Source organism: Lepisma saccharinum, chromosome 6 (assembly GCF_977018435.1).
Source record: "Lepisma saccharinum chromosome 6, izLepSacc3.1, whole genome shotgun sequence".
Classification (NCBI taxonomy): Eukaryota; Metazoa; Arthropoda; class Insecta; order Zygentoma; family Lepismatidae; genus Lepisma; species Lepisma saccharinum.
Window position 1 is genome coordinate 784,519 of NC_139234.1, and position 27,974 is coordinate 812,492.

The 27,974-nt window shown below is 36.6% G+C and overlaps 1 protein-coding gene and 1 pseudogene across 1 annotated transcript; one reads left to right on the forward strand and one right to left on the reverse strand.

The window, feature by feature from the left end:
- Positions 1-247: 247 nt before the first annotated feature.
- On the forward strand, positions 248-27,641 carry LOC145989182 (vesicle transport protein SFT2A). The gene is made up of 5 exons (XM_083124479.1): positions 248-376; positions 12,829-12,977; positions 18,100-18,269; positions 22,154-22,271; positions 26,373-27,641. Exons 2-5 carry the CDS (start codon positions 12,909-12,911, stop codon positions 26,499-26,501), a joined length of 486 nt encoding a protein of 161 aa, XP_082980605.1. The 5' UTR covers positions 248-376; positions 12,829-12,908; the 3' UTR covers positions 26,502-27,641.
- Positions 19,286-21,504, reverse strand: LOC145989498 (uncharacterized; annotated as a pseudogene).
- Positions 27,642-27,974: the final 333 nt, after the last annotated feature.

Consider the following 27,974-nt stretch of genomic DNA (forward strand, 5'->3'; position numbering starts at 1 on the left):
AATAAAGAATAGCAAAACCACATTAGTTATCAACAGACAATATAGACATTTCTTCAACATTACAATTTCTGCTCTGCAGGCTTATTTGTGATGCTATACATGTATTATATTGCTAATAAAACTAAATATCTTCAAATTGGTATATTTTCGTATTTTCTTTTATTTCTCCCGTGTTCTTTTCATGTTCAAACAACACGTTGTATAAATAATAAAACAACGAAACTTCTAGACTAACATGGTGTAAGAATGAAAACTTTGTAATGACGTCATCTACTTGTTGCACTTGTGATCACGGTTGAAAGTTTCCTGGGATGTACTATGTTGTTAACTTGTGTTTATTAACCACTCATTTTTACTTTAAGTTCATGGAAAACAGGTAATACTTTGCTTTGTAAAGGTATGCTTCTGTTAAATTTATTTTAAGACACTTTCAAGAAACTATTATGCGAGTCGTTGATGATTTTCTTACGTCAAAAAACTGCTGTACTGTACATACATGGTTATCTATGTATATTGCCGCTGTTAAAAAATATACATTGCAGGCGCGGCTCGTGCATTATTTACCCGAGGGTTCACTGAAGTCATGTGACATATATTCAGTTTCCGCAAAATAGACTTCCTTCGCCTAACAAAAGTATGGGGGGAGGGCTTAAAAGTTTTGTCCAGAATTTTTTGTATCTGGGAGTATAAGGTTTTGTAGTAGGGGTGTGCGAATAAATTTAGGGCTGAAACTACAATAAATTGTGCCTTTATGAAAAAAAGTTGAGTTTTGTTGGAATGTCAAGGACGTCCTCAAGTAGGGACAAGTATTTTTTAGGTTTGGTAGTAGGGGTGTGCGAATAAATTTAGGGCTGAAACTACAATAAATTGTGCCTTTATGAAAAAAAGTTGAGTTTTGTTGGAATGTCAAGGACGTCCTCAAGTAGGGGCAAGTATTTTTTTTCCCCGGAAGAGCAAAAATCACGGTAACAGTAGTATAAGCCGGAGACGGATTTCTTAAAATTTACAGAAGAAAAGAAGAGAAAATACTTACGGAATTGTGTTCTTGGGGACTTTCTGAAGCCGGGGAAATTGTTTTTTAGAATCGTGCAACGTATTTTGCCTGTAAATAAAGTATTTTTCGTCAATCATGCATCTCCGTTGTACAATAGCTCGTGCCGCCATTACCGTCGACTACGTGAATCAAATGTTCCATGCGTTCGGTTATGTAACCCCCTCACAGTGTAGCAACCATGCGGAAGTTTGACAAGATGACGTGTGAGCGGGAATACGTGTCATATATCGTTGGAAAGCTTATTTTATAAGGAATTCAACAACGTAAATCCCAAAGCGAGGAAAAATTTCCTGAAGGAGTAAATCGAGAAAAACCGATGTTGTCCGGATATGCGCAATTGAACGTACTGAGGAATTTTTTAGATGATGAAGCACATATTTAAGGGTGAAATGAGTGCTAATGGAACCTAACCTAACAGGCCTAACCTAACCTCGTAGGCATACCTCGACCCCGTGAATGGATAGTGGGGCTTTCGTGAACAGAAAGTGTAAAAATAAAAAGGTACTCACCCGAAGAGATGCTGGGTGCCGCACCACGATCGCGCACCGCGAACGCAAAGAAGCAATCACCATGGAGATAAGGACGTAAAGTAGAGTCTAGCCCCAATTTTAGCTTAAAAACCTTTTGTGAATAGTTTGTGCGGCATTTATCCGTTCATAAGTTTGGAAACACTGCACATCAGCTGACGATAGACAACGTGAGTCAAAATTTGCACGCCGAATTAGCAACGACCAATAAATGATTATAATGTTAAAAATAACGCTATTTTCATGGGAAAAAAAGTGATCCGCAGCTTGAAAAATCTTCCGCTATGCATATGAGGTAAGTAGCAATGATTTTTATTTGAAAACAAACGAGTTTAATGTGTCTCCAGCTTATACTACTGGTACCAAAATCACTCCTTCAATCTGAAGTTACTGCAATGCTTTTATAATAATTACCAAAAATTACTGTGACTGAAATTAAATTATATGCATGTAATATATAATTTTTGGTTGACATTCAATTTCCATGGGGGCGGCCCCTTTTCCCTTCCGGACGTCCATGCCGACTAATCAGAACTGGTCCTACATTTATTAAAGGGAAATGGCATACTATAAATCGAACCTGAGACCCTTTCATTGATACGCGACAGCTTTGTTCAAATTTGGGGCTGGTCGACCAGCACACGCTTTTTTTCAGTGTACAGGGAAGTTTGTTTATGTTAATTATGTGCATTTCTATCGGTCATTTCTTACGTGCGCATTACGGTCATTTCTTACAGCAATGCCTACACTGCATCAAATACATAACCTAGGTAAAGTCCATCCTTCGCTTCACTCGCAACATCACTTAATTCTTTCCAACAAGTATCAAAGCACTAACTAACTAACTCCCTAGCCTTCTTAAACCCGAAGGTTCATGGCTGCAGCAACACAGGCCTTCCATCTTTCCCTATCTTGAGCAAGTTCTATATACTCTTTTCCATCCCTACCGATTTCCCTTAGGTCCATCTCAACGTTGTCCCTCCATCTTCGTCTTGGCCTTCCTACAGGTCTCTTACCTTCAGGTTTCCCAACAAGAATCCTGTAAACTCCTCTTTCCTCTCCCATTCGTGCCACATGGCCTGCCCACCTAAGTCTTCTTGATTTAATTATTCTAATAATATCTGGACATGAATACAAATTATGTAGTTCTAAATTATGTAACCTTCTCCACTCACCTGTCTCCTCATCCCTTTTAGGTCCAAAGATTTTCCGAAGGATCTTATTTTCAAATACTCTCAATTTATGTTCCTCTTTCAATGTAAGGGACCAAGTTTCACACCCATATAATACTACAGGCAAAATTACTGTTTTGTATATTTTAACTTTTAGTTTCTTAGATATTAAACGAGAAGACAAAAGTTTATGGAGAGAGAAGTAACATGCATTTCCTGAATTAAGCCTACTTTTTATTTCCTCTTTAATATAATTTTCATTTGTTAATATTACTCCTAAGCATTTGAATTTGGAAACTGGTTCAAATGAGTTGTTATCAATAATTAGATTTTGATTATTACCTAACACTTGGTTTCGGCCTATAAGCATATATTTAGTTTTCTCTTTGTTAACTTCCAAACCTATCTCTTCAGCAGTTTTGAAAAATATTTTAGCATTATTCTTAATTGTATTCACATCATCCCCCAGTAAGTCTACATCATCTGCATATGCTAACAACTGAGTCACACCATCACACAACTGAGTCACCCATCATGAATTGTAAATTTGTCAGACATATTAATACCCACACGAATTTTACTTTCTGTTTCACTGGTGCATACTTTTATCATACTAACAAGCTTCTTAGGTATTCCAAACTCTACTAATATATTATATAATTTATCTCTTTTGACAGAATCATATGCTTTTTTGAAATCAATGAATAGCTGATGGACATTTTGATTATATTCCCACTTTTTTTCAACTGTCTGTCTGATGTGAAAAATTTGATCTGTAGTTGATCTGTTACGTTTAAATCCACATTGATAATCACCTATAATTTCATTAGCATATGGTGTTAGTCTTGTTAAAAGAATGTTAAACAATATTTTGTATGTTGTTGAGAGTAGAGAAATTCCACGGTAATTATTGCAGTTCATTTTATCACCTTTCTTAAACACAGGAACAATTATGGATTCTTTCCACTGTTGAGGGATTTCTTCTTTATTCCATATTAAACAAATTAATTTATGAATTTGACATATTAATGAATTTCCACCGTATTTAATTAACTCAGCTGGTATTAAATCAATGCCAGGTGCTTTGTTATTCTTTAGCCTTTTAATAGCATCTTTAACTTCAGTCAAGTTAGGTTCTGGAACTAAAGGTTCTGCTGTGTGGACTTCATTTACTTCTGATTTATCTCCTACATGAACATTTAAAAGGTCATTAAAGTACAGTATGCGGCAAAACAAACAGTACCGAAAGTCACGGACAGAGTGCGCGCAGGTGCAAAGTGGTTTCAGCCAGCAGCGGTGCTTGCGTGTCCAGTTGGGTGTGGACTAGCGTTGTGTGCAGTTCGCGCGAGGAGAATGGAACTCACAACAGAGGAGAAGGTGTTTATTGTCGAGCACTACTTCCGCTCATACGGTGTTGGGCATCAGAATGGACCGAGCATGAAGGTTGTGAAAACTCGGTTCGTGGAACGATTCAACAAGGCGGCTCCAAGCAACACAATAATCTTGTCCGTCATCGAGAAGTTCCGTCGTACTGGATCAGTGTTGTGTGCACCTTGATGGGTGCATCAACCGACAAACAACTCGTTTTCTCAGATGTAATCATTGAGAAATCATTGCATAGTACGCGGGTTACGATTTGGTGTGCAGTGTCGGGACATGGAATATTGGGCCCGTATTTCGTGGAGGATGAACACGTGAATCCACAAACTGTGAACCAGGGACGATACAGACACTTGATTATTGAGCCATTCTTGCGTGATTTGCGCGCATTTTGCCGCGCAAGAAATCTGCCACTACAACAACAATGAATGCAACAAGACGGAGCTAATGCGCACACTGGGGGACCTCAATTGCTCTTCTGCGATAAGAGTTTAGAAATCGCCTCATTTCCCGTGGAACGGACTTCCCCTATCCTTCCCACTGCCCTGATCTCACGGCTCCCGATGCCTACATATGGAGTATGCTGAAAGAGGACGTTTTCCGATCACATGACCCCCCCCCCCCCCCCCCGTCCACTATACCAGAGTTGCGAGAGAAGATTCGGTCATTGTTTGTGTCGTTGCAGCAACCCATGTTCACTAACATGTTCCTCAATCTACAAGCACGCTATGAGGAATGTGTGCGCAGTGGGGGGGGGGACATTTCGAACACATTATGTACAGACGTAAATCTCTAACTCTCATTGCATTTCATTTCACATTTCACATCATTTTTTATGTCTCATTATGTTGTACAATAAACCATTGTCAATGATGTGATTTCAGTACTGTTTGTTTTGCCGCATACTGTAGTTCTTCCATCTATTTAGAATATCACTTGGGTCAGCTAGAAAATCACCGTCTTTATCTTTTATCAAGTTTACTTTAGGTTGCCACCCCTTTCTAATCTCATTTACACCTTTATATAAATCTCTGATATTTTTATTTTTGCTGTTTGTTTCAATTTCGTTAATTTTGGTTTTCTAGTAATCTCTTTTTTTACTTCTAAACGTGCAGTTAACTTCTCGCTTTATTCTATTATAATTGTTTAGATTTGTATCATCAGAGTTATTTAACCACCTAAGTCTAGCCTGATTTCTTATTTCTATTAGATTATGACATTCATTATCAAACCATGGCTTACTTTTTCTCGGTTTATGGTATCCTATACTTTCTTTAGCTGCTGATTCTATTGCATTACGTATGTGCTCCCAATTCTTATTTACGTCTGTTTCATTTATATTTTCATCATCATTTAAATCCTGCAAAACATCAAATCTATTTGACAGTTTAATTTGGTAATCTTTCTTAATTCTTTCATCAGTAAACTTTCCTGTATCAAATTTTAGAACTTTTAGATTTTGTTGCTTATGATTTATCACTGAGAGTCTTTCTCTTAATTTAGCAATTACTAAATAATGGTCACTGGCACAGTCAGCACCTCTATGTGTACGAACGTCAATTATACTAGTATGCCTTCTCTTATGAATGAGAATATGATCTATCTGATTATGAGTTTTACCATCTGGAGAAGACCAGGTATATTTATGGATATCTTTATGTTTAAAAGTGGTACTTTTCACAATTAAATTCTTTGAGGTTGCAAAAGTAATCAATCTTATACCATTATCATTACTTAATTCATGAAGACTTTCTTTACCAATCGTGGGTTTAAATGTCTCTTCTTTGCCAATCTGTGCATTAGTCACCTAACAGAATTTTCATATCATACTGAGAAAATTTATCAAAGACCTGTTCTAACTCTGTATAAAAATCATCTTTAGTATTATCATCTTTATCTTCCGTTGGTGCATGTATGTTTATTAAAATAATTTTACACCACCTACCCTGTAAAACTGCATATGATATCCTATCATTAATAAATTCTACTGTTTTTAAGAGCCGATATAATTCTATTATTTATGAAAAAGCCTGTTCCAAAATTATGATTTTCAGTACCACCATAGAAAAAAGTATAATTTTTAATTTTACAATTCCCTTCTCCTGGCCACCTAACTTCCTGGACAGCTACTACATCTAATTTATACTTAACTATCTCATTAACTGTACACTGAAATGCCCCAGGCCGGTAAAGGCTCAGAACATTCCAGGAGCCTAATTTAATATCCTTAGTCCAGGGACCTCCCAAAGTAGTCCCCACCCGGAGATCCGAACGGGGGACTATTTTACCTCCGGAATATTTTACCTTGGGAACATCCATGGCCTTATATTGCTGTTTCTTGACATTTTTTTTTTACAGTGCAGAGTTGTCAGCTCTACGCCTAACCCCCAATATGAATGGAGGAACTACTACACAAGACAAACACAAACACATTAGACAGCACAATTACTACACAAGACGAACACAAACACATTAGACAGCACAGATACTACACAAGACACACACAAACGCATCACAACTATAACACAATATAAACACAACCACACCACAACTACTACACAATATAAATATAAACAAACTACACACCACAACTACTACACAAGACAAACACAAACAAATTAGACATCAAAACTACTGCACAAGACAGAACAAACATACTAGACAGCACAACTACAACACAAGACACATACATACACATCACCGATACTACACAAGACAAACAGAAATACATTAGACAGCATAACTACTACATAAGATAAACACAAACACATTATACAGCACACCTACTACACAAGACAAACCCACATACAAGCACAGCACAACTACTACACAAGACAAACACAAACCCACTAGACACCACAGCTACTACACAAGACAAACTCACACACCAACACATAACAACCACTACACAAGGAAATAACAAACGCACAACTACTACTACACAAGATTATGAAAAAAAAGTGATGCTTCACAGACAATAAATGAAATATGATCTCCCGTTGTCAAAAACATAATATAAAACTGGTTCCAGCATTAGAAAAGAACATCAACGGAGATATCTGATCCCAAAGTATGGCTCACGTTAAGTTAAAATCTGCAATTTCGGGGTACTTTCACCAATTTTTTGTTAGTAAAAATTGTTTGTATGCACACTAAAATTTCAAAAGAACATATCTAAAATAACTATCATCACCAAACCTAACAATCCTAAACTAACTACATAAAATTATAGCTGCTGTGTTATATTCACTTGTGTGAAGCATTCAGGCTGTTCTGTTACATGGTAAAGTAACATTCTAAGATAACAGACTTACTTTACTTCACAATAATACATTTCCGCGAGCAAAAAATCAACTGAAAGCATTCACAAACAACAAAATCTTCATACACCATGCAAAATATTTCACTTTCTCCAGGGAGTACCAAAAAAAAGATAGGTAGCCTATATACTTTTCTAACTTCAAAAACATGTAAAATTTATAAGCAAGCCATAAAACGAGGTTTGTGACAGAATTAACAATATAAGTATGCATTTCTGTAATGTTCTGGAGAGGACAGTGGAACTTAGTTGAATTATTGGTCAAGGTTAAGTTCACAGAATACAAAGAACGTATATAACATTCGTTCATCTGATTTGCGAGTCAAATTAGAATATTTTCTCTCGGCTTCAGCTATGAGTGGGAAGAAGGGGTCTGTGCAAGATATTGAAAATAAACTGTAAGTATTTGAAATATATTTCTAGATTTTTCTGTGTTATTTATTATCCTAATTAACACATAATTTACATTCATATAATATTGTTAAACTTCTTAAAATGGACTTGGTTCATAAAGCCCCTCTCCCCCACAATCCATGAGCTCCCCCCCCCCCCCTTCTTGGACATCAATTCTGGATACGGGCCTGAGCTGACTTCAGATTGAATATTTCAAACGCTCATGCTCCAGTACAACAGTGAAAACAGAAGCAAGCATGAGTCAGATGTTGGACCAGCATCATGAGGAGCTATTTTTTTTTTTTTGTTTGGTTCTCATGACGCCAGGTGGAGCGCAAGTTGCATGTTCTCCCCTTCAGACGATGCTGGCTACTTCCCTGGCTGCCACGTTCAATTTCCCTTAACTAAAAAATAGACAATCGACTCTTTTGTTCTCACACCAAAACGATACGTGCCATTTTGAAAAAAAAAGTTGGAATTTACTTACATTAGAATACTTCTCGTCAGGACACCATGGGTTTGGTTACATAAATAAGTGTTCTAACCAACTACTTTTATGAGATTGAAATAAATTTGATTTAGGAAAAAATATACAGAGAACAGACGATACGTTTTTCAGCTGCTGCTCGTTGGATTTGCGTAGACGAGTCACAACCTGGGGCAGACAAAACTAAAAATAATCCACGCACCAGCCCTTTACTCTCAAGAGCCAGCCAGTACTTTAAAAAAAATATATTTATTTATTTTTCAAATACTGTCTGAGAATCCAACTAAGAAAAAGCTACACACTTTGAAATGTGACGTTGAAACTTCTAATGCATTAATTAACACAAGATTGGATTAAAAGTAATTCATTCTTGCGCCAGAGCGGCCTTTCAAAAGAAGGCTCAACTGGTAACAGCACGAACAAAACTATACTGTACATTCTAATACATGGCCGAGTCTACCATATTGCCACAATTTTAAAATTCGGCTACCAAGAGTACAAACATTTGTAATGATATACTATTAGAAAACACATAAGGTAATGAACATTTCCTAAACGAACTCGAAGTATCAAAAAAAATTCGAGCTGAATTTGAAAATTCAGAATCCATAGTCACAACCTTTTCTTGAAAAGGAAGTTACACATTTAACTGCGTCAATTGGTGCCTCATTTATATTTAATGCATCAAAATGCATCGATTTAGATTTTATTCATAAAAATGCATCAAATTATATTTCATCCATAAAAATGAATCAATTATATTTTATCCATAAAAATGCATCGGACTATAATTTCTTCTCAAAATGCATCAAATTATAGTTTATCCTTAAAAATTATCCAGATGTTATATTGTGTATAAAAATGCCTTGATCTATGTATGATCAATCAAAAATGCATAAAATTTCGGCAAAGCACTTCAAAAACTAACAAACTTCAGACAATTGACACCGAGCGACAACGAGTCACGTCTTCGTGCCATTCTTTCTCTTTCACGAACCCGAAGTGTTTTCACCTTTAAGGGAAAACCTCTGAATGCATGCACGAGCTATTTTGGTAATGTGTATTCTTTATTTTAATTCATCGCATCTAATTCCAGCTTTTATTTGTTTCCACTCATCCATCTCTGCTGCAATCTTGCATTTATTCCAAGAAGTTCGGTGCAAAAATGATACAAGAGAAGATTGAATATGTAATGTGTGCGCTTCAAACTTAAACCGCACACAGCAACACTGGAAGGGAGGAAGCAGCGAGAACGGAGCCTTGTCCCGCGGCTTCTGGAGAGAACGAACTGCGCATGACTGTTGGGTGGAGACATAGGTTCTGCAATACCCTGTTCCATGTATTTTGTCCTATACCCTCCTCGAGCTTCTGCTCCCACACGAAGCTTTCACAATGGCACGAGCTGTCCTTTGGGGGTTCAACTGAGGGTCTGTATCAGGGTGGCCGATTTGCAAAAGCAAAAGAGTTCGCCGTATTACGGACACAAATACATGACTTATTGTGTAGAATTTTAGCGAAATAATGTGAAAATGTAAAGACATTGTTTATTGTTCATTCTCGAGGTGATTATCATATATTACTGGGGGTTCACTGATCCTATGCGCTATAGGGCCAACCGCGCCTGATACATTGTGAACTATTGGAGTGCTTCCTACAAAAAAAAAAAGTATTACCTATGTAAACAATTAGATTTATAAATCAGAATTGCAGAGAACAGCGAAAACCTATAGCAGTAACTACAACAAGATAATACTTGGTCCTATCATGTAGTAGATACACCCATTTCAGTCAGTCTGTATTCCACAATTGAAAGGTCATTAATTGACATACAAAGGTCGCTAAGTAGAGGATAACGTTTGCTTCGCATCAAAAGAATTTCATATTTTAAAATAACACAGGAAGTAAAATAAAAAGAATGAAAATGGTGATGGACAATTTGCATACTATTATCTTTGCCGTTGGTTGTACACGTAAATTAATAAGTTTTATTCTTACGTTTGATATCTTGACATGTTACCAATGCTCAACATCTATATGAAATCAAAATTAATGTATTTGCATGGAAATTCTGAGAACGTAAATCACATTTTCTTAAATCATTCTAACCAATGTGCTGAATAACAAAATGATTCAATCTGAAAAAGACTTAATTCTCTGTAAATGCATATAATTTGCCTAACAAAAATTATTGGCATCTTTAGCCTATATGCTTCACAGACAAGTAAGGTCAAACTTTCGTACATTTTTAAAGCATCATAACCGTAACACATTTTTGTTAATGCTTCTCATGCATTGAAGCTGTCATCATACTCAAGTCTTGGTAAATTTCTTGTATCGGACAAACTGCTGAAATTTGTTAGTTCATTTAATTTGAATATTCGTACTTACGTATTCTGCATTGAGAAACATTGCTGTAGGTGGCATTTCGCTTATTTCATGGAAATAAGCTCTATTTGAGACATATCGAGTAAGTTTTCTTAGTTTCTTTTTGCCTTCGGTAACACGCAAAATGGCGGTCACAGTTTCATTACCGTACTCTGCATGCAGTGTTTCCACCCCACTGCACCCAAAAATACCTACGTAACCCCACAAACCATTGACGCATATCCCCACGAACCATTCATACATAGCCCCATGAACCATTTCCAGTTAGGTTAGGTAGGGTCACGTATAGGTTACAATAGTTAAAAATTGGTTTCGACAAAAATATGCGTAGCCCCACACACCATTCTCGCATAGCCCCACGAACCATTGACACAGCAGCACAAATCATTTGCGAAAACTTACCTCTGCAGTTACAAAGACATGTGTTGGGAAACACTGACCGGGATTACGTCATCACACACAGGCTACATCCACCTGGAAGTAAATGGATTCAAGAGCTTTCGTTTATCGGTCACACATTTATATCGAAAAATAGATGATTTACCGGCAAAATGCAATGAACGATGCGAAAAAACACTTCCTCGAACTTCCACAAGTATAAAGAAACTGCATTCGGTAAGTAATTTCTCCTGTAAATTTGAAGAAATCCATTTGTCCGATACAAGAAATTTACCCAAGTTTTTTTTTCAATTGTTATCAGACATCACAAAGTACTTTATAATTCTATGAAATCAGTTCATTATGAACATTTCATTTATGTGTGAAATGTAGCACTTTAATGCCCCATAGTTAAATTCAATTGCCTTAACATTTAGATAATTTAGTGTATGATCCTAATATCCAAAGTGGCTATATGTCTGTTTTGAAGGAATTTGGAAAAACTTTGTAAATTAATTTAATTTCATGAAATACATAAGTGATTATTCATAAATGAAATTTTTTATTCATTTCACATTTTAAGTTTCATTTTTGTTAAATTGATAATTCTAGTTGATAATTTTTCCTCCTTTTGTTTACAAAAACTAATGGTATGACTGAAGATGACCAGACCCATCTCCGATTTTCTTCATATTTGGCATACTTACTAATTGAGGCCTGTTAATGACTAATCTGAAGTTAAAATTTGTCGGAAACTTCTAGAAATTGCAAAATAATTGCGAACCATTGACATGTGGTTAGGTTAGGCAAACATAGTTAAAATTTCGTGTCGTGGTAGTATCAGGAATATATATATTTGCTTGTAAAACAAAAAAATTCTCAAAATTGACTGTTTCCATTCTGAAAACTAATGCCTTATTTTCGCTTATTTTGCAATTTCTAGACGTTTCCGACAACTTTTAACTTAAGGTTCGTGATTAGGAGGCCTCAATTAGTGAGTATGCCAAATATGAAGAAAATCGGAGAGGGGTCCGGTCATCTTCAGTCGTTCCAAACTATGAAATGAAGTGCCTACTTGCTGTAGCCTTAACCTTAATAAATAAATTAAGTAAAAACCACTAACGTGAGAATGGGTGAATTATGATGTAGACAATGGTGCAAACACATTTATGTAATTTTGTAGCTTCAAACCCAGAAACATTGATTTCTCACCACACTGGATTTTTTCCACACCACAATAGAGTTCATGTAAATGTGTAATTTTGAACATGGCATTTCATTTTAGTTTACTTATATTTACATATTTGATTTTTTATTCTTGAGAACTACAAAGAAGGTACATGAACAAGTGGACAATCATTGGTGACAAGAAGAAAATTTGACATAAATAGCTATTATTATATCTCGGGCCATGTTTTGCATGTTTACTGGCATCATTGCATTCCAAAGCCATCTTTTCTTGAAAATTATTTATAAGTATGTATATGTATGTAACTGTAACTTAATCTGTATGCTCAGTGCCATCTTGGCTAATAACGTAAGCTTGGGTGCGTGACACTTATCAGAAAAGATAAAATGAAGTTTCAAGTTTAATATACTATTCACCATTTCCCTTTACATTGTACAGTAACACACTACATTTACTTGAAACGTGTAGACATATTTATGACTCACTCTGTATATCCGATATTTTTTTTTTAAACTGGAGTAAGTTTTTCTTTCTGTCTTTCTAGGTTTGCAGCGATATAATTCTACAATTACGTTCTTAGAACTAGTTATTCTTCGGTGTAGATCATAGTTCTGCAATTAGAGAATGGATAAATTAAGGAGAGCACTTAGTGGGAATGAAGAAGTCGATGAAGAGAGTGGAATTATTACTCAGGTGAGACTATAGCATATCGCCCGGGACTGAGACATGGGAAAATGCAGCAACAGAACTTCTGTTGTCTGCTTCTATTGAAATCAAATGGTGTAACGCCCACTACAGCGAAACATGCAGAACCGAAGCATGGATTTTCCATGCCAGAAGTCTAGGTTTCTAGGGTGGAAATTTTCCTTTGGCAGTGTCTCTTTGTTTAGTTCCGGCAAGCATCATGCTCGACCCTGCTGTAGCCGATCATGGAAAACGTTCCACTTGGCGGCGTGGTACATGAGCGGACTACCTCAGAAAGGCACATCCAATTTTTACTCTTTGACTTCGGGGTGTCTCGTTTCCGGCGTCTAAGTGGATGTTAAGCTTATATCATAGTGCATGACTTTTAGAGGTGGAAGATTTCAATTGATCACTGTGCAATTGTACTGATATGTCGCATGATAGTTCACATACAGATGTTTCCAAGGAGTGTTGTTTGAGAGAGGAGTGAGCATTTGCCATAGATATATTTAAAAAGAAATAGAAAAAACAGTGTGAATGTACACATTGAAGTAGATTAGCAGACATTGTGTAATGATATAGTGGGGGTCAAGTTGTGATTGCACGCGATATTTAATCTGGAAGCGGCTGTGCGGCAATCGCAACTTCACGATAAGATTGAATACCCACACTATATATCACAAATTACAATTTGTGTCGCACTTCTCGCACGACAATGCAGGAGTCAACAGGCAAAATCGACGAGAAGCGCGAGACAAGCCCTGTAAGAAAATGCACACACAAATATATGTAAATGTACATGTAAAGTCAAAGGGTCCAGCAATGAATAACACGCCGTGCCTTCTTCATTGCGTTAGTTTGTCCTCGTAAATCCATATCTTATTCACCCTCCTTATCGTATATGTATACGATTATCAAAATGGTACTTTCGACTTCAAATTATAATTGCCTCGTAACGTGTATTTCATATATATATTGACTTGCTTACTATAGATTCTAGGTAAGGTAAAACTACAACTTATGTTTGTCAATTATCAACAATAAAATGCATTACTCAATTAACATATATGTATTTCATAAACAACAAGCAACTCGTAAAAGAGTCCAGCATTAACAAGGTCGGTATAAGTCAAATTGCAAATTCACAAAGACGACGTGCGTCCACGTCAAAAATTCCTAACACGTCCTGCGGTATATTTAAATTCATATCAGTTAATCAAACACCATTAACAATACGTAACAAGTACGCGTACGTGTCTTTAACCCTACCCAATTAAACAATACGCATTAGACAATACCTTTCAACTATCTTCCAGACGTGTTAAATACACTGCAAGTCTTCATTTATATTGTCACGCTAATTTACTTTATGATAGTCGTTTTTCCCATTCATTAATATTATCCCAATTCTCCCGACTTTTAATGCTACCATTTAAAAATGAAAGGTGTAAATGGAACAATGGTCCCAAATTGACTAAAGGAGGGGTGGAGGTTCGTAGATTTCTTTTTGTAAGCAATGAACTTTAACCACTAACCACAAGCCTTGGGCGATCAGACTAAAACGTCAAACGTGGGTCGAAGAATTACATTACAAGATCGACGAAATGCAATTAATACGTTCGTCCACTCAAAAGGGGAGTACACAATTGTTAAGAGATCATTTACGTCCACAATAAATCTTGAGCGACCAAAATAGTATTTTGAATCCATGTTCAAGCAAAAGTTATGCAATTCAGTTCTCGCTAATTTGGTCAATAGTTTTTGTTAGTTCACTTAGTACATTCACTGCACCCAAAAAAGGCGACACAAACAAAGGGGGGAAGAGGAATAAGAGTACAAAAAAAATAGTTTTTTTTTGAACGGCACCTTGTGCGTGACAAAAAGGCAAAGGGGGGGGGGGTGACTTTGAACGTTGGCACGATGTTATTAAGTCCCTATAGCACAGCAGAGAGTTTTACGTACCTAAACCATATAAGCCTCTATAGCCATGTAATGAAGCACTCCGATTATTGTCCTATTCTCTTAGTAGTGGCCCATTTCACGAGTGACACACAAGGAAGGCTTCCGTCCACCAAGGCAGCATGCTAGGTACGCCTCTCGCCGGCCAAGTAGAGCCAAAGGGTTGTTGCCGTTCCGTTCCAGTCGATAGAAGCGACTCTGAAGCACTGCTGAGGTTTTACGCACAACCCGCTTGTACCGAGTCTGCCGCTACAGGCAGCACCGGTAGAGCTATCGAGGACAACGGCCTCTGATGGCCGAAAATTGAACTACGGATATTTACGTCGAAATTTTCAGTTTATGTAATGTTTATAATATGTGGATATTAAAAACGTTACAATTGCCTGATACCAAACACGACTGACTAACTCTCTAGCCTTCTTAAACCCAAAGGTTTATGGCTGCAGCAACACAAGCCTTCCATCTGCCCCTATCCTCGTCAAGATCAATCAATTTTTTTTCCATCATTCCTGATTTCCTTTAGGTCCCATCTTTGTCTTGGCCTTCCTTCAGGTCTCTTACCATCAGGTTTCCCAACAAGAATTCTGTAAACTCTTATTTCCTCACCAATTCATGCCACATGGCCTGCTAATTTAATTTCCTTCTTCCTACTGTACATCCTCAAGGTTCATCGATCGCTAGTTTCCTCCGCTCTTGAAGGTCTGGTCATAACATGGCTTTTTGTTCAGCCCCCATGCTTACAACCCCGTCAGGGTTTCTGTAACATCATCATGATGAAACTTCTCAGAGTGTCTAGTATTTCCATGCTCTTGTCTTTAACCTTTAGTCCCCCGCCGTTGCACCTGTGCAACGAAAAAAGTATGTCCCTTGTAGCCGCTGTTGCACATATGCAACTAACAGCTTTAGATACAATTATCGAGGGTTTGCCACACTTATATTTGTATATTGAGGTTGAAACACTGGCAGTTCGGTCGGGAACAAGTTCTGCAATCGTGTTTACGAAAATTCCAAATCCCCCCCCCCCCCTATGTCACGTGTTTGGTCTTTGGGCTCACGTGTTCACTGTTCAGTTGACAGACACAATGAATGCTTGGTATTTACGATGCTGTTTTCCTCCAAGCTTCCAACGCTGTGATTTAGTACTGATAAGGCATACATTCTTCTTTGTGTTTAGACCTGGTGATCCAGCTGAAGTAGTGCCGGGGGGGGGGGGTCAAGGAGAGGGGGGATATGATGAGGTTTGGCGGTGTTAGCTTTCTGTTGCCTCTATGTTAGAAATGCAATGAAGCTTGACGATAGCCAGAGGCGCCAGAAGCGTGAGTCTATCCAGAAGAAGAGACAAAACAAACCAATGCAAAGGCTTCCTTCCCTCCTCTGTTAGGAAAAACAGTTCGTATCATATAACAGCTCATAGATTTCCCTAACGTCAATCGTTTCCTTCCAGACATATTTCCACAAAGAGCCGAGTCAACAGGGAAGAAATAGATTGACAGTAGCTACACAAGATGAAAGTGCGAACGAAAAAAAGCAAAAGTTCGGGTTTTCTCTCCAAAGTAGCTGGAGAAGAGGGGGCAAACTCCACATTTTTATGATTTTTTCATTGAAATTCGGGGGATGCAGCCCCCGCCTGTAAGCCCCCCACGTTTGGGGCATCCAAATTTTACTTGGTTGCATGCACTGATGTTCTAGCTGCAAAACAAAAGTTATCCGAAGTAGATTGGTCCCATAGTGTCAGTTATATAACAATTTTATGAATAATATGCAAATTCGCTGTTTTGAGGGAAAAAAACAGAGTTTTACGTTTTGCCTTATTATTCAAATTGTATTGTACCCACGAACATGAATCAAGTTTCATTCTGTTGCGGAAGGTCCATTCTTTGAAAAAAAAAAAGCAAAAGTTCCGGTTTTCTCCCCAAAGTAGCTGGAGAAGAGGGGGAAAACTCCACATTTTTATGTTTTTTTCATTGAAATTCGGGGGATGCAGCCCCCGCCTGTAACCCCTCCGTGGTTGGGGCATCCAAATTTTACATGGTTGCATGCACCGATGTATTACCTTCCAATCAAAATTTATCCGAAGTAGATTGGTCCCATAATGCCAGAGTTATTACGATTTTTCTCCATTATGTATACGAATTCAAATTTCGCGCTCAAAGCCTCAGCGACACTGGGCTTACTTTCGTCAGACCGCGTGGCGTACTAAGGGTTAAGGGGAAATATTCATATTAAAGAGCATGGCAACACAACTTGCATAGAATACATGAATGTAATTGTGCATAGAGAAAATTTAAGTAAGCAAAAAGCATAAGTTTTCCAATGGTTAATGCTGGAAAAACAGTAAGAAGGGCAGCTCTGGAGCCATTGCATTTCCTTTATGGTATTTCTCCTTTCATTTTTTGAATCCTGCCGTTTAAATCGCATTCAGAAAAAAATGTGGTGGTGATTAGGAGGTGATGTGGGAAGAAGATCCTGCCCCCAATTTTTGCTATACTTTTGCCCCTACAGGATGGTCTCTTAATACAAAGCATTGTCTAACGAGAAAATAATTGTCCTTGCCCCCCCCCCCCCCTCCCTCAGTTTGGCACCCAATCCCCGCTATTTTTTTCTTTACAAAATATGAAGTGCTTTCTGTTGTTTCATTTTGTGAACAAACAAATGACAAGAATGATCAAGATTTTTGTTTCGAGGTTACAGACACACTTACTTAGAGCAGACACAACCTTCTTCCTAACACATCTTGCTGTGACACTACGGATGGCCAACAATATCCGGATTCAAGAAAATTTAAAATCTTAATTCAAAAATGTTACTACCGAATTTCTGACGCAATCAGAATTTTGGAGAGAGGGAACATTTTACCTTGGGAACATGCATGGCCTCATGTTGTTGTTTCTTGGCATAGCCAAGCATGACATAAGATATTCACAAATGCATCTTAAAGTGATAATCGAAAGAATTTTACCAGCATGTGAAACTGGTGTAATTACAGTTCATTTTGTACAATATCCAAAACTTAAATAAAAATTGCAGTTTTCCTGTTGTGTTGGGTGAGCGTAATACAGTAATGAAGTCAAGTATAGTTTGTTAATCAGAAGCGCACACAGAGTACAAATGAGAACTCGTTAACAGGTTTTGGAAATGAATGTCGTTCATTTTTTAATTTTTTTAATTTCAGATTTCTGATGCGACATCACTTAGCTGGTCAACAAGAATCAAAGGTTTTGTAATCTGCTTTGTGGTTGGCATCTTGTTCTCAGTGTTAGGATCAGCATTTCTGTTCTTGCCACATGGGAGAGTCCTGTTTGCAGTCTTTTATACGTTTGGGAATGTAACAGCACTTGCAAGGTAAAGAATAGACCTAACTACATGTTTATTTTCTTAAGTATCGAGTAATGGACCATATTAGTGGTGACATCACCTCAGAGGTGGTGTCACATGTGGTGTCACAAAGTGGTCACATGTTTTTCTCCTATTCAAAGCATTGAATTTTCCATCAAAAGTGGTAGCTTTAATAATTGTGACAGCAGTTTGAAACAAAATTGTGATGTGTATGGTACATGTAGAGATGAGATTTTGGAGAATACGTCTGTATAACACACATCTTACAGAGAACAAGGTAATGATTTACCAGGGTAAGAAAATTAGGCATTTTTAAAGAAAATCTAGATATTTCAGTTTCGAGCACAGCTGAAGCCGGTCCGAAGCTCAGCCAATCTCAAGGCGCTCACGTGACTGCAGCTGCACTGCCCAGTGGATGCCATTCCGGAGCAGATGCTGTTAGGAACATTTGCTTCAGTCGATTTCAAACTCAATTTATTCTTTACATTCTCATCTGTAAGGTATGTGTTATATATCGACATGTTCTCCGAAATCTCATATTTACATTTGCAGGCCCCCGTGGCGCTACAATGCCAGGGATCCCAGGTTCGAATCCCGACCTGGGCATGGATGTGTGTGTGTGTGTGTCCATTCATCAATTTCATCATATCATCACTCATCCCCATCTTCGCAATTAGCCAAAAGTGGCATAGAAGCGATGTTAAATAAAGCAAATCAATCAATCATATTTACATTGATGTACAATACACATGATAATTTGGTAAAAACAAAAAAAATACACTAATTAAATTATTAATGAATAAAAAAAAACACCCTCGAAGAAGGTGATATCAGTTCATATCAGCTCAAGAAATTTCCTGAGTTTTCAATCCCCTTCTTGCCCTCCAACTTCTTGAGAATAGTGTCTGCGCCTGTTGACACAACAGAGATAGAAATAACTTTAGATTGATCACAATGTAATCCCGTACAAATCTTTTTTTTGTAACAGAAATACGTTTGAAGACTCCATAATATTTTAGAGTTCAAGATCTGCTTGGGACCATCAAGTGCAGTGGTTCTGTTGCTTCAACAATTGTGGCCATACCATCTTCCATCACCCAATCAACTTTGAACCTTCTCTTTTCTTCGCTATATACTTCAGAATTTGTCTTCAATTTTTCAATGTTCCCTGCAAAAGCAAAGAGAACTGCCTTGAATTCATCATGATTTTCTGGCATATTTTCTGAAATTAGCTTTCCTGTGGAATTTGCAAGTTTTTGATATGATTCTTCCTTGTTTCCATCCAAGGAAATCATTGCGTTGTAATACTCATCAATAGAGTTACTGCTGTATTTGTATTTCTTATCGAAGTATGAGACACTATAAAATATTATATTAATTTCATGCAGAATTTCACAATTTGGTATTTGCAGTACACAATAATAATTTTCCTTCTCAATTACAAGGAGTATCCATGGTCCTTTACATACAAAGGATCGAACCAACTTCATCTTCACTAGGGTGCTTGAAAGCTTCTGTTAACCGTGATTTTAGTTCTATGACATGTTTAGGTCCCATTTTGTACACAGGCTTCTTTAATTTAACTGAGTCATTAGTTTGAAGTGCATATTTTTTTTTTTGGATCTCTTCATTTGCGAACAGTTCCTCCAGTGTTTCTATGCCATGATTGGCAACCCAGTAGTTCTTTGGTCTGTGCATCTTGTTATGTGGAATTGTGCTCATTCTTCCTTTTCTCCCTCCAATCTTTACAAAAGAGAACACACTGTACATTTTAGTGCCTCTCTCCAAAACTTGGTATCCATTGCTGTAATCAAGAACTTCCTTTTCATCAAAGCATCTAAACTGAGACTTGCCGAGCTATGTTTTTACCTCATCTGTAAAACCACAGAATTCAGAAAAGTGGTGACTTTCCAGAAACTGGCACACTTCAATGTTGTTTGCATATGGTGACAAGGTGGAAATGGGCTTCGTCTGAGATCCACAAATTGTTAAGGAAATTGGCATCCTCTTTAACCTTAGCCAACAGCAGTTCGCAAAAACCCTTACGCAACACAGGATCGTGAGGATGTAATTGCTGCACAATCTGTAACTTATAGGGGTGGAACTGTAACTCGTGCATTATTGTGTACTGATGCATGTTGTCAAACGGAGCAGCGAGGGCTCAATGGCAGCTTGAAGTGATTCCATATTCTCTGGGGTACGTATCATTCAAATGCCACCTGGGAGCTATTCTTCAAGGCCGAACCAGTTTCTTCGAAATTACGCACCCAGGTTGTAATTGCGTGAGCTGATGGGACACGAACATGACGTCCTAGCTGGTAATGCTGCCGAAATACCCTTTGCACTGCAGTCACACTATCACCGTTTTTTAAAACCCTTTCACAGCGAACATACGTTCCGTGCCACTCCAATGACCCATCATTACTAAATGCACAGCTTTTTCAATGATGTTGCATCAGTCCCGAACAAATGCCGGCACTACAGTGTTGCTAATCCTAGATTCAAAATTTCCCATTTCCCGGACCACCTTGTACTTTACTAAGGTTTCTAAGCCATCACGTAACTGTTGCTCACTTGTAACCTTGCTTTCATGAACATAATTTTAAAAAATCTACCTTTATCCCCTCTCAGGTTTTTAGAAACTCCTAAATACATGTGCTGTTCAAACGCATCCCTCAAAATATCCCTAAATGAACTAATGAATTTCTCCCACGTATTACACACCAATTTCTGAAAATCGCAAATAAATGTTCACCATAATGCTCCTGTCTACTAGCACATAGTTCACTATTCATCTGTATGATTTGCATTACAGTGACACTGATATATCTTCAAGTTGTCCTGGTGTTTTCCCATCATCTTCTATCCAGCCATTTGCCAGCTTCATTCTTCTTTACGCAGTTCTTAAGCTCCCCTTTTTCATCCACCTCTATTTAAAAAAAAACTCTTGAGCATATCCATGTTCACTAATTTTCCGAATATGTTGGGTGCTGTATTGAGAACTCTCTCCATAGTTGGAAACTCATCTTCTGTCTAAAGAAAAAACTCTGGTAAGAAAAGTTTTGTCAATAAATGCACCAGAATGCACTATGTCACAAAAAATTTCTGAGTTTACTTCAATCTTCCTCGATTTTGGTATTACAGGTTTATTGGTGCTAGATGAGCCTTGTACAGCAGATACAACATCTACATGTTCACTGGTGGTAGATGAGTCTTCTGCAACACGTTTGGTATTTTCCATCTTTGGTCACTTATTTGGAGGACTATCAATCACAATGTTTATTTTCAGTATTAATCCAAAGCGGAGTTGCCACCATATACTTTGTGTAATTTATGAACCTGAAACTACAGAACGAACTTTCACTTTTAATAAAATCGATAAGATAATAACGACCACAATCAAAGAACTTGCTTGCTCATAACGGATTCATGACTGCTGTCACGGTTTTTACCCCTTGCAATGGAAAATCAAATGTTATCGCATGAGGCAAAACCATGCGAGAGGATTGTTTGGACTCAATCTTGCAATGTGGCGTCACACTAATATGGTCCATTCTACACACTAGTGAATCAAATAGCAAATATGACATTAATTTGTCAGAAGTTTAGTAAGTATTTAGGATTGAAGAAAGGAATAGAAAGTTTATTTGTGTGTGATACATTGACAGTTATGACAGTTACAAATTTTGTCAGGAGCCTGATGTAAAAACACTTAAAATGCAGGAAATTGTAAAATCTTGGAAATAATTCTAATTGTTGTATTACAAAATGCATTATGCTAGGAATGATCAGAATAAATATTTGCTAACAATGGGAAACAAAATGCACAAGAGGAAATAATTAATTTTATTACTGTTGAATGTAACTTTATGCTGTAATCCTGTTTACAGTACCTGCTTCTTGATGGGACCCATTAACCAAATCAAAAAGATGTTTGCCCCAACCAGAGCAATTGCTACTACTGTGATGATTGTTACTCTTGGACTGACACTTTTTGCTGCATTATGGGTAAGTATGCTACTTTAATAATGTCCAGTATTTTATCCTCTTATTGTGGATTTTGTTAATGTATAGATTAAACTTAGTTGATGAACAACTTTTGCAGCATGACAAAATGTTTGATGGGCTACACCAAATTTAATATCATTGGCACTGGGTGTATGGCTGGAATTTTATAATTATTTTAATGGGTACTCCATCCAACCATGGTGGTCTAGTGGGTAGGGCATGCAGGAGACCTGGGTTCATTTCCCAGGGTGAGTGATCTAAGGTCAGAATATTTCCAGCCTTGTCCCTGCATAAAGTGGCTTTGAGGTTCACCCAGCCTCAAATCAATGGGTACCTGTGGGCAATCCTGGGGAGTAAAGGTGGCTGGAGTATGGTGCTGAAAACATCACTCCAAAATGGCTGAGGTTGAGAATGTGTGAGGCCCTACCCGTTGCTGTATGCATGGGGAACTTTACCTTACCTTACCTTACCCTACCCTGGAGCAGTGTACAGTGTGGTGCAAACGAATAAATGTTGAGAGCTGCAGGTAGGCATTTGTTGAATCTTCTGGTCTTGAGCACTGCTATTCTTGCATGCAGCATGTACGTGGTCGAACATGATTTTCTTGCACCAGGCTGACACTAGGATGCCCTACATGTAGTGTCAAAAAGTACTGGGAACTGGATGGGCTAAAGATACTTTTAGCATTACATTTGTTTTAAAACCTGGTGATTCATTGCTTTGCAGCTGTAGAAAGTCATAAGAAGGTTGGCAAAAGTGATGGGGAAAATGTGGATGTGCGAGTAAAGTTGTGAGATTTTATGTTTTTTTCTCTTTCCCACACAACCACTGGGAATATTTACCTATTTACAAATAGTACAGCTTCATGTAAGTGCAACACCATTTTTCTGCATTTTGTTGCCAGCTAGTAATAATGGGATGAATTAGTGACATGTTCATGATTCTGTATAGCGTTGCAGAATAACACTAATTTCATGAACTTGACATGAAAATATATATATATATAAGGGGCATTCCATGTCAAAGTACCTCTGAATGTCAGTTTTTAAAATTGAATGCAAAATTATCATTTGGATAAAATTTCCAAGTACTATAGATAATTAAGTTAGAATGTAGAAGGTATTTTATATATTGTTCGTTTATATTAACTTTTTGATCTACCTTTGATTTTTGTTGTGTCACACCTCAGACACCAAAAAACAAACGATTTCTCCTTTAACTGTTACATTTTCCCTTCAACTCCACTAGAATATACAAAGGTCAATTACCTTCTCTCTTTTTTATCTTAAACAATTTATTTTTCATCATTTGAAAATTCACAGAAATTAAAATAAATTTCGTATTAAGTAACATATTACAATGTTGCGTTTTACTTTACTCACTATCAATTCAAATAAAAATATATAAATAACTTACGTGAGTGAGTAGGAATGTATCAGAACGACGTTTCGGAAGTCTATCCTACTTCCTTCATCAGGTAATAGAATAAAAAAACTTTAGGTGCTAAACATGGTACCGCGTTGTAAAATCGTAAGTTGAGGATTCAGGTTGAGGATAAAAAAAGGGTAAAATACTTACGCTGACAGCATAAAAACTACGATGGAAGTCTTCACTGGTTAAATATTCCCTATGTTAAAAACAAAAACCACAACTAAAACAATTAAAAATCGAAGTATTTACTTACTCACGTAATTTATTTATGTATTTTTATTCTTATTAAGTAAAGAGGCAGTGTTTAATCTGTCCCACCCATGACAGAAAATCGTTCACTTACACAGGGTTCCCATGCAAACTCCAAATCCATTTTCCCTGAGATTTCCCCGAGTTTTCCAGAAGCCTCATATTTTTTCCAGAGTATTGAATGCACAGTAAATGACTACTAAAATTTTACAATGGCCTCCTCCATTTCCCCTCATAGCCATACCATGCTCACCTTCTTTTGTTATTTGCATCAGAAGCAACAGTAATAAACTAGTTCAATAATAAAATACAATTACACTTCTTTGCATGTAATTAAGAACAAAGATGACCAGTTTTCTAGAACTTTAAACAACTCTCAAACAATTTCTAACATATCTGATATAGAACATTGAAATATTTTCACACTTTTCATACATGTTTATAAATGGATACAATATCAATTAATCTGTAATGCGTACAATAATAGTTAAGACAAACAAATTATTGGAATTTTTAAAACATAAAAATGAAGTGGCAATTATTAATACCAATTTAAAAAGGAATAATAAGTTACTGAGACTGAAATATAAAACAAGAAATGTACTTAAGGTCTGATACAGCAAATTAAGAAACTTTACTTCTCAGAAGCTTCACCTTTTTTTAATTGTTCTGAAATAGCCTTTTCTTCTTCTTGCATCTTTTGTTGTTTGGCTTCTAAAGCACGGATCTCACTTGCTTTACGTTTCATTTATTTCCTTTTGTCGTCTTTGTGATCACATTTCTTTCTCATCTTCTGCAATGCTTCTTCGTATCTAATACGTGCACCTTTAACACTCTGGATCATATCTTTGCTTACTTCTACATTTGACACTCCTCCTACCACTTTCACTGCATCATAAACTTGCCGAATAGCCACAACAGACTCTTCTTTCAAGTTTTCTATTAAAACCTGCTTATTTACAGAAAACCCACTTTCCACATATGCATTGCCATGTGATAAAATCAAAACCAACTTAACAGTGCTCCAAAAAATCCTAATCTAAGATGAAGAAGTGAGGAATGCTAGTACGTAATGGTAAGTTAGTGACAGTTGCAAGTGCAAGTGTGATGGGGGGTTAAGTATACACCATTCGACTGGCCTTCACCTCATGATATTCAATTTCTGGCATATCTGTTGAGAAAACTATTTCACTACATGATATTAATGTAGATCTGCTGGTCCTACAAGTAATTCCATTTTACACATATGTGAGCTTTTGAGGCATGTAAAAATGCACATGTCATGTCATGACTATAACAATAGTTGAACATGATCAAAAACTTAAAATATGAACAAGTATTTATGAACAGTACATAATTCATATATGGCACTAGTAAGTAAATATTTAAAATTCTGTTCTAAATGCAGTAAATACACAATCAACAATATTGTACACAAAATATGGCAGAAAATAAATATTTCCCTAAACAGGACACTCCATTTTTTTTAATATTTTGTAAAAAAAGAAGGAAGAAAAAACTTAAAACTACTCCCTAATAAGGGAAATCAGATCAACACTGGTTAACTTTGGACATCAGGTTATCTTTATTATGCGTTTTCCACATCTTGAAATATACTTTACGTCATGTAAAAGATCGAAATCGGCTAATTAAATTTTATAAAGCACAAAATTTATGAGGGTATACATTTGGTCAGCAGCCCTGGAATCACATTTAAAAACAAGAAACAGACAAACAAATAGATACGAGTTCCTTGCTGAAAGAGAAATGCTACAACAGCCTAAATTATCCACAGACAGGAGCATATTATAATCCCTCAGTTTTGCTTCATTGGGAACCATTAATCAATTACAAGATTTTCCCTGAGATTTGTATTTTTTTCAATTTCCCTGAGATTTCCAGGTTTTCCAGGTGTGTGGGAACCCTGCTTACAGCTATAAATCTGGGAAAGTATACTGAGGGTAGTTATGTTAATTTTCATAATTCATTGCACAGAAGGTGTAAGAAAACTCTTGCTTAACTATCAGTAGAATACTTGCTTTAATATAAAAATATAGTAACTCCATTAAGCCTTGTTTCCATGATTATGAAAAACTAAATATGCTGACCAAGGCAGTAATTTATTTTTATTATAAAACATAAACTAACGTAACGTTTCAACCTTCTAGCAAGGTCTTCTTCAGACTCTGTATCAAGTACAAAAGTTTGTACTTGATACAGAGTCTGAAGAAGACCTTGCTAGAAGGTTGAAACGTTACGTTAGTTTATGTTTTATAATAAAATAAATTACTGCCTTGGTCAGCATATTTAGTTTTTCATAAAAATATAGTGTGTGTGTCTCACCCGTGACAAAGGAATGCCCCATATCCATAAATTTTAATTTCTAAAATTCAAACTTATTGAGCTATTTTTATTTTTCAGTGGAACAAACCAGGACTCGCGATATTGTTTTGCATCATTCAGTTTCTGGCAATGACCTGGTATTCTCTGTCGTACATTCCTTTCGCAAGAGATGCCGTGAAGAAGACTATGTCAACCTGTATTGGGTAACTTCCTTCAGCCAGGAAATGAAAATATGATGGTGTGATTTCACCTAATTGTAATGTATAAGCAATTGATAATTAACAATAATGAGCGAAATCGTGTAATGAACTTGTAGGAACAACAGAAGGTAAAGGTTTCTTGCTAAATGGTCAAGCTGTATGTACATATTTTTCAAGTAATTTCATCACTTATGCTTGTTCCAGTTCATTTCTACAGACACATTGAAATGCTTTTGTAAATAGATATATAAACTTTCCAACTTCAGTTCCTCCAATTTACTGTATTAAGGTGCTGCAACAGTGGAATTTCCACGAAAATGTCCAGTATTGAGCTTTTGGAGAGACTTGATGAGTTTCCGTACTTGTTGATGTAGAACACTAAATGTCTTCCTCTTGTCAGGTTTTTTTCTACATGGTGTGAATGTTCTTTGAGCACGACTGGGCCAGGAAACTTTCAGATGGCCTACTTAACACAAATAAACTGCTTTTGAGGTTCTGAAGCTAAAATATAAGCACGATGGAAAGGCTGGTAGCTGGGCGGGTATTACCCTTCCCCCTCTTCATGTAAGGTGCACTAAAAGGCTATACTGTGAATGCATGCTTCAAACATGTCTTTATCTAATTGACAGTACCTGTACACAGATACACAGAACGTTCAATTGAAGATTGCTCTTGCACGATTCTACATTGAGAAATTGACTGATGCATAAAGAGCATATATATATATATGATTCCTATTTTTATGAAATATTTTATAAATATTTAAGATTATCCTCTAAAGTCCTTTCCATAAATAACTTCCATTTACTATTACCACAAATTGTCAATTATGTAGTATTTGAGACATTTGTATGAATCATACTTTTCCTATTAGTATCAATGAAATAATAATATAATTGATGTTGAAAATAAGATTTTGCCTTTTCTGATGGCCTCTCTCCAGAAATGTTCTTCCAAACAGGGTTTGTTGAACTTTGTCCATCCACTGTGATTGCAGCTTAAAACTGCATCACATATTTTTTCCTTTTGATTCTTCAACTCGTGAAGTGTAATTGTACAAAGATTGTTATTTTTGTAAGAAATTGTAGTATAATGTATTGTCATGATTATTTTTATTTATTATATCAATAAATGTGATAAAATGTTACGTCTTTTCTATCAAACTGCATGTTGTCTCTCCCCTCCCCCTTTCTTTTTATTTGTCAATGGTTGTTCCAATTCGTGAAAGCAAAAGGGCAAGGAAGGTAGGAAAAATACATAATTTTTTTTTTGTAAAATAGTCGCAGGATCAATAAGGTATGAAATCAGTATATGTTTGTAGTTTTTGTTATTTTATATTGCTCCCAGTTTTTTCCAGGAATGAGGATGAATTGATTACAAAGAGATGGGGCAAATGATGAAATGTTCATACCTTTCCCAGGATTCAAACCTAGGACCCTTGCTTTGTAATATGTGCTTATAATTATTTTTAATATTTTTG

What these genes read in the sequence shown, in the direction of transcription:
- LOC145989182 (XM_083124479.1), top strand. Translation starts at nt 12,909, where the DNA reads ATGGATAAATTAAGGAGAGCACTTAGTGGGAATGAAGAAGTCGATGAA. An exon ending in AGAGTGGAATTATTACTCAG is followed by an intron (nt 12,978 to 18,099) that starts GTGAGACTATAG and finishes TTTTAATTTCAG; the next exon opens with ATTTCTGATGCGACATCACT. An exon ending in AATGTAACAGCACTTGCAAG is followed by an intron (nt 18,270 to 22,153) that starts GTAAAGAATAGA and finishes TCCTGTTTACAG; the next exon opens with TACCTGCTTCTTGATGGGAC.